This window comes from Scyliorhinus torazame, chromosome 1 (genome assembly GCF_047496885.1).
Source record: "Scyliorhinus torazame isolate Kashiwa2021f chromosome 1, sScyTor2.1, whole genome shotgun sequence".
Classification (NCBI taxonomy): domain Eukaryota; kingdom Metazoa; phylum Chordata; class Chondrichthyes; order Carcharhiniformes; family Scyliorhinidae; genus Scyliorhinus; species Scyliorhinus torazame.
The window spans coordinates 15,811,085-15,830,476 of NC_092707.1; the positions used below are offsets into that span (position 1 = coordinate 15,811,085).

General features: G+C 46.8%; 1 protein-coding gene across 2 annotated transcripts in view; it reads left to right on the plus strand.

The window, feature by feature from the left end:
• ankle2 (ankyrin repeat and LEM domain containing 2) overlaps positions 1–19,392 on the plus strand; it is a 99,318-nt gene that overhangs the window by 76,565 nt on the left and 3,361 nt on the right. For both annotated transcript variants that reach the window (XM_072469709.1, XM_072469797.1), the window contains exon 12: positions 17,494–17,625. In XM_072469709.1, the coding sequence (XP_072325810.1) occupies positions 17,494–17,625 (132 nt within the window). The remainder of the gene's footprint in view (positions 1–17,493; positions 17,626–19,392) is intronic.

Sequence of the window (19,392 nt, forward strand, 5' to 3'; positions counted from 1 at the left end):
AGTAGATGGACGTGTATGAGTGAGTAGGTGGGCGTGTATGAGTGAGTAGATGGGCGTGTATGAGAGAGTAGATGGGCGTGTATGAGTGAGTAGATGGGCGTGTATGAGTGAGTAGGTGGACGTGTATGAGTGAGTAGGTGGGCGTGTATGAGTGAGTAGGTGGGCGTGTATGAGTGAGTAGGTGGGCGTGTATGAGTGAGTAGATGGGCGTGTATGAGAGAGTAGATGGACGTGTATGAGTGAGTAGATGGACGTGTATGAATGAGTAGATGAGCGTGTATGAGAGTAGATTTACGTGTATGAGTGAGTAGGTGGGCGTGTATGAGTGAGTAGGTGGGCGTGTATGAGTGAGTAGGTGGGCGTGTATGAGTGAGTAGGTGGGCGTGTATGAGTGAGTAGGTGGGCGTGTATGAGTGAGTAGATGGGCGTGTATGAGTGAGTAGATGGGCTTGTATGAGAGAGTAGATGGGCGTGTATGAGTGAGTAGATGGGCGTGTATGAGAGAGTAGATGGGCGTGTATGAGTGAGTAGGTGGACGTGTATGAGTGAGTAGATGGGCGTGTATGAGTGAGTAGATGGACGTGTATGAGTGAGTAGATGGACGTGTATGAGTGAGTAGATGGACGTGTATGAGTGAGTAGATGGGCGTGTATGAGTGAGTAGATGGGCGTGTATGAGTGAGTAGATGGGCGTGTATGAGTGAGTAGATGGACGTGTATGAGTGAGTAGATGGACGTGTATGAGTGAGTAGGTGGGCGTGTATGAGTGAGTAGATGGACGTGTATGAGAGAGTAGATGGGCGTGTATGAGTGAGTAGATGGGCGTGTATGAGTGAGTAGATGGGCGTGTATGAGTGAGTAGATGGGCGTGTATGAGTGAGTAGGTGGGCGTGTATGAGTGAGTAGGTGGGCGTGTATGAGTGAGTAGGTGGGCGTGTATGAGTGAGTAGATGGGCGTGTATGAGTGAGTAGATGGGCGTGTATGAGTGAGTAGATGGGCGTGTATGAGTGAGTAGGTGGGCGTATATGAGTGAGTAGATGGGCGTGTATGAGTGAGTAGATGGACGTGTATGAGAGAGTAGATGGGCGTGTATGAGTGAGTAGATGGGCGTGTATGAGTGAGTAGATGGGCGTGTATGAGTGAGTAGGTGGGCGTGTATGAGTGAGTAGATGGACGTATATGAGTGAGTAGATGGGCGTGTATGAGTGAGTAGATGGGCGTGTATGAGAGAGTAGATGGGCGTGTATGAGTGAGTAGATGGGCGTGTATGAGTGAGTAGATGGGCGTGTATGAGTGAGTAGATGGGCGTGTATGAGTGAGTAGATGGGCGTGTATGAGTGAGTAGATGGGTGTGTATGAGTGAGTAGATGGACGTGTATGAGTGAGTAGATGGGTGTGTATGAGTGAGTAGATGGACGTGTATGAGTGAGTAGATGGACGTGTATGAGTGAGTAGATGGGCGTGTATGAGTGAGTAGATGGGCGTGTATGAGTGAGTAGATGGGCGTGTATGAGTGAGTAGATGGGAGTGTATGAGTGAGTAGGTGGGCGTGTATGAGTGAGTAGATGGACGTGTATGAGTGAGTAGATGGGCGTGTATGAGTGAGTAGATGGGCGTGTATGAGTGAGTAGATGGGCGTGTATGAGTGAGTCGATGGACGTGTATGAGTGAGTAGATGGACGTATATGAGTGAGTAGATGGACGTATATGAGTGAGTAGATGGGCGTATATGAGTGAGTAGGTGGGCGTGTATGAGTGAGTAGATGGGCGTGTATGAGTGAGTAGATGGGCGTGTATGAGTGAGTAGATGGGCGTGTATGAGTGAGTAGATGGGCGTGTATGAGTGAGTAGGTGGGCGTGTATGAGTGAGTAGATGGACGTACATGAGTGAGTAGATGGACGTACATGAGTGAGTAGATGGGCGTGTATGAGTGAGTAGATGGGCGTGTATGAGAGAGTAGATGGGCGTGTATGAGTGAGTAGATGGGCGTGTATGAGTGAGTAGATGGGCGTGTATGAGTGAGTAGATGGACGTGTATGAGTGAGTAGATGGACGTGTATGAGTGAGTAGGTGGGCGTGTATGAGTGAGTAGATGGGCGTGTATGAGTGAGTAGATGGACGTGTATGAGTGAGTAGATGGACGTGTATGAGTGAGTAGGTGGGCGTGTATGAGTGAGTAGATGGGCGTGTATGAGTGAGTAGATGGGCGTGTATGAGTGAGTAGATGGGCGTGTATGAGTGAGTAGATGGGTGTGTATGAGTGAGTAGATGGACGTATATGAGTGAGTAGATGGGTGTGTATGAGTGAGTAGGTGGACGTGTATGAGTGAGTAGATGGACGTGTATGAGTGAGTAGGTGGGCGTGTATGAGTGAGTAGGTGGGCGTGTATGAGTGAGTAGATGGACGTGTATGTGTGAGTAGATGTACGTGTATGAGTGAGTAGGTGGACGTGTATGAGTGAGTAGGTGGGCGTGTATGAGTGAGTAGATGGACGTGTATGAGTGAGTAGATGGGCGTGTATGAGTGAGTAGATGGGCGTGTATGAGTGAGTAGGTGGGCGTGTATGAGTGAGTAGATGGACGTGTATGAGTGAGTAGATGGGTGTGTATGAGTGAGTAGGTGGGCGTGTATGAGTGAGTAGATGGGCGTGTATGAGTGAGTAGATGGGCGTGTATGAGTGAGTAGGTGGGCGTGTATGAGTGAGTTGGTGGGCGTGTATGAGTGAGTAGATGGGCGTGTATGAGTGAGTAGATGGACGTGTATGAGTGAGTAGATGGACGTGTATGAGTGAGTAGATGGGCGTGTATGAGTGAGTAGATGGACGTGTATGAGTGAGTAGATGGACGTGTATGAGTGAGTAGGTGGGCGTGTATGAGTGAGTAGGTGGGCGCGTATGAGTGAGTAGATGGACGTGTATGAGTGAGTAGGTGGGCATGTATGAGTGAGTAGGTGGACGTGTATGAGTGAGTAGATGGGCGTGTATGAGTGAGTAGATGGACGTGTATGAGTGAGTAGATGGGCGTATATGAGTGAGTAGATGGGCGTGTATGAGAGTAGATTTACGTGTATGAGTGAGTAGGTGGGCGTGTATGAGTGAGTAGATGGGCGTGTATGAGTGAGTAGATGGGCATGTATGAGAGAGTAGATGGGCGTATATGAGAGAGTAGATGGGCGTATATGAGTGAGTAGGTGGGCGTGTATGAGTGAGTAGATGGGCGTGTATGAGTGAGTAGATGGGCGTGTATGAGTGAGTAGATGGGCGTGTATGAGTGAGTAGATGGGCGTGTATGAGTGAGTAGATGGGCGTGTATGAGTAAGTAGGTGGGCGTGTATGAGTGAGTAGATGGACGTGTATGAGTGAGTAGGTGGGCGTGTATGAGTGAGTAGATGGGCGTGTATGAGAGAGTAGATGGGCGTGTATGAGTGAGTAGATGGGCGTGTATGAGTGAGTAGGTGGACGTGTATGAGTGAGTAGGTGGGCGTGTATGAGTGAGTAGATGGGCGTGTATGAGTGAGTAGGTGGGCGTGTATGAGTGAGTAGGTGGGCGTGTATGAGTGAGTAGATGGGCGTGTATGAGAGAGTAGATGGACGTGTATGAGTGAGTAGATGGACGTGTATGAGTGAGTAGATGAGCGTGTATGAGAGTAGATTTACGTGTATGAGTGAGTAGGTGGGCGTGTATGAGTGAGTAGGTGGGCGTGTATGAGTGAGTAGGTGGGCGTGTATGAGTGAGTAGGTGGGCGTGTATGAGTGAGTAGGTGGGCGTGTATGAGTGAGTAGGTGGGCGTGTATGAGTGAGTAGATGGGCGTGTATGAGTGAGTAGATGGGCTTGTATGAGAGAGTAGATGGGCGTATATGAGTGAGTAGATGGGCGTGTATGAGAGAGTAGGTGGGCGTGTATGAGTGAGTAGATGGGCGTGTATGAGTGAGTAGATGGACGTGTATGAGTGAGTAGATGGACGTGTATGAGTGAGTAGATGGACGTGTATGAGTGAGTAGATGGGCGTGTATGAGTGAGTAGATGGGCGTGTATGAGTGAGTAGATGGGCGTGTATGAGTGAGTAGATGGACGTGTATGAGTGAGTAGGTGGGCGTGTATGAGTGAGTAGATGGGCGTGTATGAGTGAGTAGTTGGACGTGTATAGTGAGTAGGTGGGCGTGTATGAGTGAGTAGATGGACGTGTATGAGAGAGTAGATGGGCGTGTATGAGTGAGTAGATGGGCGTGTATGAGTGAGTAGATGGGCGTGTATGAGTGAGTAGATGGGCGTGTATGAGTGAGTAGGTGGGCGTGTATGAGTGAGTAGGTGGGCGTGTATGAGTGAGTAGATGGGCGTGTATGAGTGAGTAGATGGGCGTGTATGAGTGAGTAGATGGGTGTGTATGAGTGAGTAGATGGGCGTGTATGAGTGAGTAGATGGGCGTGTATGAGTGAGTAGATGGGCGTGTATGAGTGAGTAGGTGGGCGTGTATGAGTGAGTAGGTGGGCGTGTATGAGTGAGTAGATGGGCGTGTATGAGTGAGTAGATGGGCGTGTATGAGTGAGTAGGTGGGCGTGTATGAGTGAGTAGGTGGGCGTGTATGAGTGAGTAGATGGGCGTGTATGAGTGAGTAGATGGACGTGTATGAGTGAGTAGGTGGGCGTGTATGAGTGAGTAGATGGGCGTGTATGAGAGAGTAGATGGGCGTGTATGAGTGAGTAGATGGGCGTGTATGAGTGAGTAGATGGACGTGTATGAGTGAGTAGATGGGCGTGTATGAGTGAGTAGGTGGGCGTATATGAGTGAGTAGGTGGGCGTGTATGAGTGAGTAGGTGGGCGTGTATGAGTGAGTAGATGGGCGTGTATGAGTGAGTAGATGGGCGTGTATGAGAGTACGTGGGCGTGTATGAGTGAGTAGGTGGGCGTATATGAGTGAGTAGGTGGGCGTATATGAGTGAGTAGATGGGCGTGTATGAGTGAGTAGGTGGGCGTATATGAGTGAGTAGGTGGGCGTATATGAGTGAGTAGATGGGCGTACATGAGTGAGTAGGTGGGCGTACATGAGTGAGTAGGTGGGCGTGTATGAGTGAGTAGGTGGGCGTGTATGAGTGAGTAGATGGGCGTGTATGAGTGAGTAGATGGGCGTGTATGAGTGAGTAGATGGGCGTGTATGAGTGAGTAGATGGACGTGTATGAGTGAGTAGATGGGCGTGTATGAGTGAGTAGGTGGGCGTATATGAGTGAGTAGGTGGGCGTGTATGAGTGAGTAGGTGGGCGTGTATGAGTGAGTAGGTGGGCGTATATGAGTGAGTAGGTGGGCGTGTATGAGTGAGTAGATGGACGTGTATGAGTGAGTAGATGGGCGTGTATGAGTGAGTAGATGGACGTGTATGAGTGAGTAGGTGGGCGTGTATGAGTGAGTAGATGGGCGTGTATGAGAGAGTAGATGGGCGTGTATGAGTGAGTAGATGGGCGTGTATGAGTGAGTAGATGGACGTGTATGAGTGAGTAGATGGGCGTGTATGAGTGAGTAGATGGACGTGTATGAGTGAGTAGGTGGGCGTGTATGAGTGAGTAGATGGGCGTGTATGAGAGAGTAGATGGGCGTGTATGAGTGAGTAGATGGGCGTGTATGAGTGAGTAGATGGACGTGTATGAGTGAGTAGATGGGCGTGTATGAGTGAGTAGGTGGGCGTATATGAGTGAGTAGGTGGGCGTATATGAGTGAGTAGGTGGGCGTATATGAGTGAGTAGATGGGCGTGTATGAGTGAGTAGATGGGCGTGTATGAGTGAGTACGTGGGCGTGTATGAGTGAGTAGGTGGGCGTATATGAGTGAGTAGGTGGGCGTATATGAGTGAGTAGATGGGCGTGTATGAGTGAGTAGGTGGGCGTATATGAGTGAGTAGGTGGGCGTATATGAGTGAGTAGATGGGCGTACATGAGTGAGTAGGTGGGCGTACATGAGTGAGTAGGTGGGCGTATATGAGTGAGTAGGTGGGCGTGTATGAGTGAGTGGATGGGCGTGTATGAGTGAGTAGATGGGTGTGTATGAGTGAGTAGATGGGTGTGTATGAGTGAGTAGATGGGCGTGTATGAGTGAGTAGATGGGCGTGTATGAGTGAGTAGATGGACGTGTATGAGTGAGTAGATGGGCGTGTATGAGTGAGTAGGTGGACGTGTATGAGTGAGTAGGTGGGCGTGTATGAGTGAGTAGATGGGCGTGTATGAGAGAGTAGATGGGCGTGTATGAGTGAGTAGATGGGCGTGTATGAGTGAGTAGGTGGACGTGTATGAGTGAGTAGGTGGGCGTGTATGAGTGAGTAGGTGGGCGTGTATGAGTGAGTAGGTGGGCGTGTATGAGTGAGTAGATGGGCGTGTATGAGAGAGTAGATGGACGTGTATGAGTGAGTAGATGGACGTGTATGAATGAGTAGATGAGCGTGTATGAGAGTAGATTTACGTGTATGAGTGAGTAGGTGGGCGTGTATGAGTGAGTAGGTGGGCGTGTATGAGTGAGTAGGTGGGCGTGTATGAGTGAGTAGGTGGGCGTGTATGAGTGAGTAGATGGGCGTGTATGAGTGAGTAGATGGGCTTGTATGAGAGAGTAGATGGGCGTATATGAGTGAGTAGATGGGCGTGTATGAGAGAGTAGATGGGCGTGTATGAGTGAGTAGGTGGACGTGTATGAGTGAGTAGATGGGCGTGTATGAGTGAGTAGATGGACGTGTATGAGTGAGTAGATGGACGTGTATGAGTGAGTAGATGGGCGTGTATGAGTGAGTAGATGGGCGTGTATGAGTGAGTAGATGGGCGTGTATGAGTGAGTAGATGGACGTGTATGAGTGAGTAGATGGACGTGTATGAGTGAGTAGGTGGGCGTGTATGAGTGAGTAGATGGACGTGTATGAGAGAGTAGATGGGCGTGTATGAGTGAGTAGATGGGCGTGTATGAGTGAGTAGATGGGCGTGTATGAGTGAGTAGATGGGCGTGTATGAGTGAGTAGGTGGGCGTGTATGAGTGAGTAGGTGGGCGTGTATGAGTGAGTAGGTGGGCGTGTATGAGTGAGTAGATGGGCGTGTATGAGTGAGTAGATGGGCCTGTATGAGTGAGTAGATGGGCGTGTATGAGTGAGTAGGTGGGCGTATATGAGTGAGTAGATGGGCGTGTATGAGTGAGTAGATGGACGTGTATGAGAGAGTAGATGGGCGTGTATGAGTGAGTAGATGGGCGTGTATGAGTGAGTAGATGGGCGTGTATGAGTGAGTAGGTGGGCGTGTATGAGTGAGTAGATGGACGTATATGAGTGAGTAGATGGGCGTGTATGAGTGAGTAGATGGGCGTGTATGAGAGAGTAGATGGGCGTGTATGAGTGAGTAGATGGGCGTGTATGAGTGAGTAGATGGGCGTGTATGAGTGAGTAGATGGGCGTGTATGAGTGAGTAGATGGGTGTGTATGAGTGAGTAGATGGGTGTGTATGAGTGAGTAGATGGACGTGTATGAGTGAGTAGATGGGTGTGTATGAGTGAGTAGATGGACGTGTATGAGTGAGTAGATGGACGTGTATGAGTGAGTAGATGGGCGTGTATGAGTGAGTAGATGGGCGTGTATGAGTGAGTAGATGGGCGTGTATGAGTGAGTAGATGGGAGTGTATGAGTGAGTAGGTGGGCGTGTATGAGTGAGTAGATGGACGTGTATGAGTGAGTAGATGGGCGTGTATGAGTGAGTAGATGGGCGTGTATGAGTGAGTCGATGGACGTGTATGAGTGAGTAGATGGACGTATATGAGTGAGTAGATGGACGTATATGAGTGAGTAGATGGGCGTATATGAGTGAGTAGGTGGGCGTGTATGAGTGAGTAGATGGGCGTGTATGAGTGAGTAGATGGGCGTGTATGAGTGAGTAGATGGGCGTGTATGGGTGAGTAGATGGGCGTGTATGAGTGAGTAGGTGGGCGTGTATGAGTGAGTAGATGGACGTACATGAGTGAGTAGATGGGCGTGTATGAGTGAGTAGATGGGCGTGTATGAGTGAGTAGATGGGCGTGTATGAGAGAGTAGATGGGCGTGTATGAGAGAGTAGATGGGCGTGTATGAGTGAGTAGATGGGCGTGTATGAGTGAGTAGATGGGCGTGTATGAGTGAGTAGATGGGCGTGTATGAGTGAGTAGATGGGCGTGTATGAGTGAGTAGATGGGCGTGTATGAGTGAGTAGATGGGCGTGTATGTGTGAGTAGGTGGGCGTGTATGAGTGAGTAGATGGACGTGTATGTGTGAGTAGATGTACGTGTATGAGTGAGTAGGTGGACGTGTATGAGTGAGTAGGTGGGCGTGTATGAGTGAGTAGATGGACGTGTATGAGTGAGTAGATGGGCGTGTATGAGTGAGTAGATGGGCGTGTATGAGTGAGTAGGTGGGCGTGTATGAGTGAGTAGATGGGTGTGTATGAGTGAGTAGGTGGGCGTGTATGAGTGAGTAGGTGGGCGTGTATGAGTGAGTAGATGGGCGTGTATGAGTGAGTAGATGGGCGTGTATGAGTGAGTAGGTGGGCGTGTATGAGTGAGTTGGTGGGCGTGTATGAGTGAGTAGATGGGCGTGTATGAGTGAGTAGATGGACGTGTATGAGTGAGTAGATGGACGTGTATGAGTGAGTAGATGGGCGTGTATGAGTGAGTAGGTGGGCGTGTATGAGTGAGTTGGTGGGCGTGTATGAGTGAGTAGGTGGGCGTGTATGAGTGAGTAGATGGGCGTGTATGAGTGAGTAGATGGACGTGTATGAGTGAGTAGATGGGCGTGTATGAGTGAGTAGGTGGGCGTGTATGAGTGAGTTGGTGGGCGTGTATGAGTGAGTAGGTGGGCGTGTATGAGTGAGTAGATGGGCGTGTATGAGTGAGTAGATGGACGTGTATGAGTGAGTAGATGGGCGTGTATGAGTGAGTAGATGGACGTGTATGAGTGAGTAGATGGGCGTGTATGTGTGAGTAGATGTACGTGTATGAGTGAGTAGATGGACGTGTATGAGTGAGTAGATGGGCGTGTATGAGTGAGTAGATGGACGTGTATGAGTGAGTAGATGGGCGTGTATGAGTGAGTAGATGGACGTGTATGAGTGAGTAGGTGGGCGTGTATGTGTGAGTAGATGTACATGTATCAGTGAGTATATGTATGAGTGAGCATATGTACGTGTATGAGTGAGTATAAGAGGGCGGCACGGTGAAGTCGTGGTTAGCATTGCTTCCTCACGGCGTCAAGGTCCCAGCTTCAATTGCGGCTCGAGCTCACTGTCCGTGTGAAGTTTGCACATTCTCCTTTTGTCTGCATGGGTTACACCCCCACAAACTCAAAGATGTGCAGGGTAGGTGGCTTGGCCACGCTAATTAATAAGAATCTTTATTGGCACAAGTAGGCTTACATTAACATTGCACGAAGTGAAAAGCCCCTAGTCGCCACACTCCGGTGCCTGTTCGGGTGCACAAAGGGAGAATTCAGAATGTCCAATTCACCTGTCAAGCACGTCTTTTGGACTTGTGGGAGGAAACCGGAGCACCCGGAGGAAACCCACGCAGACGCGGGGAGAACGTGCAGACTCCGCACAGACAGTGACCCTAGCTGGGAATCGAACCTGGGACCCTGGAGTTGTGAAGCAACAGTGCTAACCACTGTGCTACATGTGCAGCCCATATTGTCCCTTAATTGGGGGAAATAAAGAATTGGGTACTCTAACTTTAAAAAAATAAATAAATTGAGTAAGTATATGTGCGGATATGAGTGAGTATATGTGCGTAGATGCACGAGTATGAGTGAGTAGATGGACGAGTGAGTAGATGGACGAGTGAGTAGATGGACGAGTGAGTAGATGGACGAGTGAGTAGATGGACGAGTGAGTAGATGGACGAGTGAGTAGATGGACGAGTATGAGTGAGTAGATGGGCGTGTATGAGTGAGTATATGTGCATATATGAGTGAGTATATGTGCATATATGAGTGAGTATATGTGCGTATATGAACGTATATGAGTGAGTATATGTGCGTATGCGTATTTGAGTGAGTATCAGTATGTATGAGTATATATGAGCGAGTATGTGTATGAGTGAGTATACGTACGTGTATGAGTGAGTATACGTACGTGTATGAGTGAGTATACGTACGTGTATGAGTGAGTATACGTACGTGTATGAGTGAGTATACGTACGTGTATGAGGTTAGTATACGTACGTGTATGAGGTTAGTATACGTACGTGTATAAGTGAGTGTACGTGTGTATGAGGGAGTATACATGAGTGAGTATACGTACGTATGAGTATACGTATGTGAATATATGTACGTGTGAGTGTGCATACGTTTGTATGTGAGTGATAATTGTGCATTTGTGAGTGAGCATACGTGCGTATGTGAGTGAGCATGCGTGCATACGCGAGTGAGCATATGTGAGCATGCGTGCATACGTGAGCATGCGTGCATACGTGAGTGAGCATATGTGAGCATGTGTGCATACGTGAGTGAGCATACATGCGTACGTGAGTGAGCATGCGTGCATACGTGAGTGAGCATGCGTGCATACGTGAGTGAGCATACATGCGTACGTGAGTGAGCATACGTGAGCATGCGTGCATACGTGAGTGAGCATACGTGAGCATGCGTGCATACGTGAGTGAGCATGCGTGCATACGTGAGTGAGCATGCGTGCATACGTGAGTGAGCATGCGTGCATACGTGAGTGAGCATGCGTGCATACGTGAGTGAGCGTACGTACGTGAGTGAGCATGCGTGCATACGTGAGTGAGCATGCGTGCATACGTGAGTAAGCATACGTGAGTGAGCATGCGTGCATACGTGAGTGAGCATACATACGTACGTGAGTGAGCATACGTGAGCATGCGTGCATACGTGAGTGAGCATGCGTGCATACGTGAGTGAGCATACGTGAGTGAGCATGCGTGCCTACGTGAGTGAGCATACGTGAGCATGCGTGCATACGTGAGTGAGCATACGTGAGCATGCGTGCATACGTGAGTGAGCATACGTGAGTGAGCATGCGTGCATACGTGAGTGAGCATACGTGCGTACCTGAGTGAGCATACGTGCGTACGTGAATGAGCATACGTGCGTATGTGAGTGAGTATATGTGGGGCAGCACAGTGGTGCAGTGGTTAGCACTGCTGCCTCACAGCGCCAAGGACCCGGGTTCGATCCTGGCCCTGGGTCACTGTCCATGTGGCATTTGCACATTCTCCCCATGCCTGCATGGGTCTCACCCCCAGAACCCAAAGATGTGCAGGGTAGGTGGATTAGCCACGCTAAATTGCCCCTTAATTGGAAAAAAATAATTGGGTATTGTATGTTTATTTTTTTTTAAATAGAGTCTATATGAGTGAGTATATATACGTATATTATATATGGGTGAGTATATATATATGGGTGAGTACATATATAGACTCATATATGTACACACATATGAGTGAGTACATGTACGTATGAGTACACATGAGTGAGTACATGTACATATACGTGAGTATTTGTACATATATGGTATTTATGAGTGAGTATATGTACGTGTGTGTATATGTACATGAGTGTATGTGAGTGATGTATGTATACATACAAGTGAGTATATGTACATTGACTCATATCTGAGTCTATATGAATGAGGACATGTACGTATATGAATATATATGAGTGTGTACATGTACGTAGGCGAGTATATCATAGAATCCATGCAGTGCAGAAGGAGGCTATTTGGCCCATGGAGTCTCCACCAACCCTGAGAAAGAACACCCTACCAAGGCCAATGCCCCAACCCCATCCCAGTAACCCCACCTAACCTTTTGGACGCTAAGGGGCAATTTATCATGGCCAATCCACCTAACCTGCACATCTTTGGACTGTGGGAGGAAACCGGAGCACCCGGAGGAAACCCACACCGACGCGGCAAGAAAGTGCAAACTCCGCACTGACAGTCACCTGAGGCCGGAATTGAACCTGGGTCCCTGGCACTGAGGCAGCAGTGCTAACCACTATGCCACTGTGCTGCCCCTTATGTACGTATATGGTATACATGAGTGAGTCTATGTACGTATGTACATATTTGGTACATGTGAGTGAGTATATGTATGTATATCAGTATATATGAGCGAGTTTATGTACATATGTTCATATATGTACATATGTGAGTGAGTATGTATATGAATATATACAGGAGTGAGTATATGCATGTGTATGAGTGAGTATATGTGTGTATATGAGTACATAGGAGTGAATGTATCTATGTATAGGAATGGGTATATGTATGTATGAGTGGGGCAGCACGGTAGCCTTGTGGATAGCACAATTGCTTCACAGCTCCAGGGTCCCAGGGTCGATTCCAGCTTGGGTCACTGTCTGTGCGGAGTCTGCACATCCTCCCCGTGTGTGCGTGGGTTTCCTCCGGGTGCTCCGGTTTCCTCCCACAGTCCAAAGATGTGCAGGTTAGGTGGATTGGCCATGATAAATTGCACTTAGTGTCCAAAATTGCCCTTAGTGTTGGGTGGGGTTACTGGGTTATGGGGATAGGGTGGAGGTGTTGACCTTGGGTGGGTTGCTCTTTTCAAGAGCTGGTGCAGACTCGATGGGCCGAATGGCCTCCTTCTGCACTGTAAATTCCATGAAATTCTATGAAATATGTATGTATATGAGTGAGTACATGCGTGTATATGGGAGTGAATGCATACATGTATATAGGAGTGAGTATGCATGTGTGTGAGTATGTGTATGAGTGAGTACATGCATGTGTATGAGTGAGAATATGTATGTATGCGAGTGTGAGTATGTATATGTATGTATGCACTACATATGTAGTGGGCAGCACGGTAGCATAATGGTTAGCACTATGGCTTCACAGCGCCAGGGTCCCAGGTTCAATTCCCGGCGGAGTCTACACGCTCTCCCCGTGTCTGTGTGGCTTTCCTCCGGGTGCTCCGGTTTCCTCCCACAAGTTCTGAAAGACGTGCTGTTAGGTGAATTGGACATTCTGAATTCTCCCTCTGTACCTGAACAGGTGCCGGAATGTGGCAACTAGGGGCTTTTCTCAATAACTTCATTGCAGTGTGAATGTTAGCCCACTTGTGACAGTAAAGATTATTACATTAGTATGCGAGTATTTGTATGTATGTATGTATGTATGTATGCGAGTGAGTGTATGTATGTATGCGAGTGAGTGTATGTATGTATGCGAGTGAGTATAGGTATGTATGTGCGAGTGAGTATAGGTATGTATGTGCGAGTGAGTATATCATAGAATTTACAGTGCAGAAGGAGGCCATTTGGCCCATCGAGTCTGCACCGACTCCTTGAAAGAACACACACTTAAAACCACACCTGCACCCTATCCCCGTAAGCCAGGAACCCCACCTAAAATAAGGGCAATTTATCATGGCCAATCCACCTAACCTGCGCATCTTTGGGCTGTGGGAGGAAACCGGAACCCAGAAACCCACGTAGACACAGGGAGAACATGCAAACTCTGCACAGACAGTGACCCAAGCCGGGAATCGAACCTGGGAACCTGGAGCTGTGAAACAACTGTGCTAACCACTGTGCTACCGTGCCGCCCCTATATGTATGTATGCGAGTGAGTATATATATGTCTGCGAGTGTGAGGAAATATACGTATGTCTGCGAGTGAGGAAGTATATGAATGTCTGCAAGTGTGAGGAAGTATACGTTTATCTGCGAGTGTGAGGAAGTATATGAATGTCTGCGAGTGTGAGGAAGTATATGAATGTCTGCGAGTGTGAGGAAGTATATGTATGTCTGCGAGTGAGGAAGTATACACGTTCTGCGAGTGTGAGGAAGTATATGTATGTCTGCGAGTGAGGAAGTATACGCATTCTGCGAGTGTGAGGAAGTATACGTATATCTGCGATTGTGACGAAGTATACGTTTATCTGCGAGTGCGAGGAAGTATATGAATGTCTGCGAGTGTGAGGAAGTATATGTATGTCTGCGAGTGTGAGGAAGTATACGCATTCTGCGAGTGAGGAAGTATATGTATGTCTGCGAGTGAGGAAGTATACGCATTCTGCGAGTGTGAGGAAGTATACGTATATCTGCGAGTGTGAGGAAGTATATGAATGTCTGCGAGTGTGAGGAAGCATACGTATGTCTGCGAGTGTGAGGAAGTATACGTATATCTGCGAATGTGAGGAAGTATATGAATGTCTGCGAGTGTGAGGAAGTATATGAATGTCTGCGAGTGTGAGGAAGTATATGTATGTCTGCGAGTGTGAGGAAGTATATGTATGTCTGCGAGTGTGAGGAAGTATATGAATGTCTGCGAGTGTGAGGAAGTATATGAATGTCTGCGAGTGTGAGGAAGTATATGAATGTCTGCGAGTGTGAGGAAGTATATGAATGTCTGCGAGTGTGAGGAAGTATATGAATGTCTGCGAGTGAGGAAGTATACGCATTCTGCGAGTGTGAGGAAGTATACGTATATCTGCGAGTGTGAGGCAGTATACGTATGTCTTCGAGTGTGAGGAAGTATACGTATGTCTGCGAGTGTGAGGAAGTATACGTATGTCTGTGAGTGTGAGGAAGTATACGTTTATCTGCGAGTGTGAGGAAGTATATGAATGTCTGCGAGTGTGAGGAAGTATATGAATGTCTGCGAGTGTGAGGAAGTATATGTATGTCTGCGAGTGTGAGGAAGTATACGTATGTCTGCGAGTGTGAGGAAGTATACGTATATCTGCGAGTGTGAGGAAGTATACGTATATCTGCGAATGTGAGGAAGTATACGTTTATCTGCGAGTGTGAGGAAGTATACGTATGTCTGCGAGTGTGAGGAAGTATACGTTTATCTGCGAGTGTGAGGAAGTATATGAATGTCTGCGAGTGTGAGGAAGTATATGAATGTCTGCGAGTGTGAGGAAGTATATGTATGTCTGCGAGTGTGAGGAAGTATACGTATGTCTGCGAGTGTGAGGAAGTATACGTATATCTGCGAGTGTGAGGCAGTATACGTATATCTGCGAATGTGAGGAAATATACGTATATCTGCGAATGTGAGGAAGTATATGAATGTCTGCGAGTGTGAGGAAGTATATGTATGTCTGCGAGTGTGAGGAAGTATACGTATATCTGCGAATGTGAGGAAGTATACGTTTATCTGCGAGTGTGAGGAAGTATATGTATTCTGCGAGTGTGAGGAAGTATACGTATGTCTGCGAGTGTGTGGAAGTATATGTATGTCTGCGAGTGTGAGGAAGTATATGTATGTCTGCGAGTGTGAGGAAGTATATGTATGTCTGCGAGTGTGAGGAAGTATATGTATGTCTGCGAGTGAGGAAGTATACGCATTCTGCGAGTGTGAGGAAGTATACGTATATCTGCGATTGTGACGAAGTATACGTTTATCTGCGAGTGCGAGGAAGTATATGAATGTCTGCGAGTGTGAGGAAGTATATGTATGTCTGCGAGTGTGAGGAAGTATACGCATTCTGCGAGTGAGGAAGTATATGTATGTCTGCGAGTGAGGAAGTATACGCATTCTGCGAGTGTGAGGAAGTATACGTCTATCTGCGAGTGTGAGGAAGTATACGTATGTCTGCGAGTGTGAGGAAGTATACGTTTGTCTGCGAGTGTGAGGAAGTATACGTATGTCTGCGAGTGTGAGGAAGTATACGTATATCTGCGAGTGTGAGGAAGTATACGTTTATCTGCGAGTGTGAGGAAGTATACGTATGTCTGCGAGTGTGAGGAAGTATACGTATATCTGCGAGTGTGAGGAAGTATACGTTTATCTGCGAGTGTGAGGACGTATACGTTTATCTGAGAGTGTGAGGAAGTATACGTATATCTGCGAGTGTGAGGAAGTATATGTTTATCTGCGAGTGTGAGGAAGTATATGCATGTCTGCGAGTGTGAGGAAGTATATGCATGTCTGCGAGTGTGAGGAAGTATATGCATGTCTGCGAGTGTGAGGAAGTATACGCATGTCTGCGAGTGTGAGGAAGTATACGTATGTCTGCGAGTGTGAGGAAGTATATGCATGTCTGCGAGTGTGAGGAAGTATATGTATGTCTGCGAGTGTGAGGAAGTATACGTATGTCTGCGAGTGTGAGGAAGTATACGTTTATCTGCGAGTGTGAGGACGTATACGTTTATCTGAGAGTGTGAGGAAGTATACGTATATCTGCGAGTGTGAGGAAGTATATGTTTATCTGCGAGTGTGAGGAAGTATATGCATGTCTGCGAGTGTGAGGAAGTATATGCATGTCTGCGAGTGTGAGGAAGTATATGCATGTCTGCGAGTGTGAGGAAGTATATGAATGTCTGCGAGTGTGAGGAAGTATACGTTTATCTGAGAGTGTGAGGAAGTATATGAATGTCTGCGAGTGTGAGGAAGTATATGAATGTCTGCGAGTGTGAGGAAGTATATGAATGTCTGCGAGTGTGTGGAAGTATATGAATGTCTGCGAGTGTGAGGAAGTATACGTATGTCTGCGAGTGAGGAAGTATACGTTTATCTGAGAGTGAGGAAGTATATGTATGTCTGCGAGTGTGAGGAAGTATACGTTTATCTGCGAGTGTGAGGAAGTATACGTATGTCTGCGAGTGTGAGGAAGTATACGTATGTCTGCGAGTGTGAGGAAGTATACGTATATCTGCGAGTGTGAGGAAGTATACGTTTATCTGCGAATGTGAGGAAGTATATGTATGTCTGCGAGTGTGAGGAAGTATACGTATATCTGCGAATGTGAGGAAGTATACGTATATCTGCGAATGTGAGGAAGTATACGTTTATCTGCGAGTGTGAGGAAGTATACGTATGTCTGCGAGTGTGAGGAAGTATATGTATGTCTGCGAGTGTGTGGAAGTATATGTATGTCTGCGAGTGTGAGGAAGTATATGTATGTCTGCGAGTGTGAGGAAGTATATGTATGTCTGCGAGTGTGAGGAAGTATATGTATGTCTGCGAGTGTGAGGAAGTATACGTTTATCTGAGAGTGTGAGGAAGTATACGTATATCTGCGAGTGTGAGGAAGTATATGAATGTCTGCGAGTGTGTGGAAGTATATGAATGTCTGCGAGTGTGTGGAAGTATACGTATGTCTGCGAGTGTGAGGAAATATACGTTTATCTGCGAGTGTGAGGAAGTATACGTATGTCTGCGAGTGTGAGGAAGTATATGAATGTCTGCGAGTGTGAGGAAGTATATGAATGTCTGCGAGTGTGTGGAAGTATATGAATGTCTGCGAGTGTGAGGAAGTATACGCATTCTGCGAGTGAGAAAGTATACGTATGTCTGCGAGTGTGTGGAAGTATATGAATGTCTGCGAGTGAGGAAGTATACGCATTCTGCGAGTGTGAGAAAGTATGCTGACTCTCACTCGCAGACATACATATACTCAAACAAGGGAGAAGAGGTAACTATGTTCTTATCAACTGGTATCTTGTGCTTTTTGTTTAAAAATATTGGAATGAACAGTTAACGTTGAAGCTTATGCAATTCTCTTTTCTCTCCTCCAGAGATGAACCAACTAAGCTTGACGGTGATGTTTTAGCTGCACTCAGTGGGGTTGATATTGACTCTCAGATGTTCCCATGTTTAAATCAGTGGAAGAACAGAATGCAGTCCTACTCCGTATCAGAAATGCAGAGGTGGGTTTTGAAGGCAAAGAAAGCCTCGTCCACTCAGACTTTTCAGAAGGAGGAGGACCCTTTTACAGTGACCTAGTTATCCTAGATCCTAACTTTGAAAAAATCAAATTCACGCTGCTTTAATATATCTTATAATATAATGTCATTGGCGAGGGGTTTGTAAAATTTGTTTCATAGGGTTTGTATAGAAAAAAAGCAATGCCTGGTGGTCGTCTATTCTTTACAATTTCTAATTGAAATATAGCCTTTTCCAAATAGTTCTCGGGATATATATGACTTAAGACATTTACTTGTCCTGAGATGGCAATAGTGAACCTGGTGCACTACATTTTGGTCTTTTCAAGGGCATTAAGAGCAAACCACAATGTGTGGACTGCAGTTGTGTGGAGGCCAGGTCAGGCCAGATCTGGGAATGGTAGGTTCCCTTCTCCACAGGACACTGTAGAAACCGCTTTAGTTTTTACTGTCCAGCACCTTTTGTGGTCATTTTTCTGCTGCTACCATTCTACAAATAACTGAATTCAGTTTTACATCTTACCTTCGTAACATTTGAACACATAGACTGCTAGTCTGGTAACACAACCACTACGTTACATTACACACAAATGTACAGTGACTTTCTTTTAAATATAAATTTAGAGTACCCAATTATTTTTTTTCCATTTAAGGGGCAATTTAGTGTGGCCAATCCGCCTACACTGCACATCCTTGTGGGTTGTGGGGGTGAGACCCACGCAGACATGGGGAGAATGTGCAAACTCCACACGAATAGTGACCCGGGGCCGTGATTCGAACCCGGGTCTTCGACATCGTGAGCTAGCAGTGTTAACCACTGCGCTACCGTGCAGCCCTGAAAATGTATGCTGTGTTGAGATTTCCAAAAACCCTGTGTCCAGTCAGGCAGATCGTAAAGTCTATCTTTGATTATTTGTCTGTGCTGAGTGCGATCATCTCCCTATCCTATGTTGACCTCCGGTTTAGTGCTGCCTGTGCTCAGGAAGGAGCAGAATCCTGTTCTTGATTGCTGCTGTTGAAGTCTGCCTGTGTGGCTATCAGGCAGAAGTGTGTCATCTTTGGGATCCCAGAATCGAGCAGCCAGGTGATTCTCATAGCCTAAGCCCACACGTGGGGCCAAGGTGCCGGAGTGTTGCTGTCTGTTTGCCAAATGTAGTCACCACTTTCTGGTGAGAACAAGAGAGAGCAGACCAAAAAGACGGCAAATGGCCTTTTGGGTTTTGAACAGTTGACATGTTGCGAAGCAGGTGTTGTACATGTGAGTTATTATATTCTTCATTGACAAGAGAATTTAATTCCCACCTACCAAATATTTGGTATAGAGCTTGCTACTTGCAGCATATTGCATGTTTCTGTGAGGTTTTATATTTGTGAGCTTTGTACAAATCCAAGAAAATAATAGATAGAAACTCATTGTCTTAAATGGTCATCAAGTGGAACTCGCCACGTGATCTAATATAGTCACCATTATGGCATTTATCACTGGGCAGAAAGCTAAGATACAGTGTGGGTGGTTCAATGATGGTGTTTCGTTTTCTGATTGTTATAGATGTTTTTATTGGGAGCTGAGTTGTTGTTACGGTGAACAGCAAATGTTTGTTACAACTTGTTCCTGTTTAATGTTACTTAGAACTTGTGTGTGGGTATGCTAGATTATATGCATTGAGCGACTCTACAGTAAAGCTCTTGGCAAACTTGTAAAGTTTGGGTTTTAATCTAAGTAATTTTATTGCGTATGGAAAGAAGTGTTTA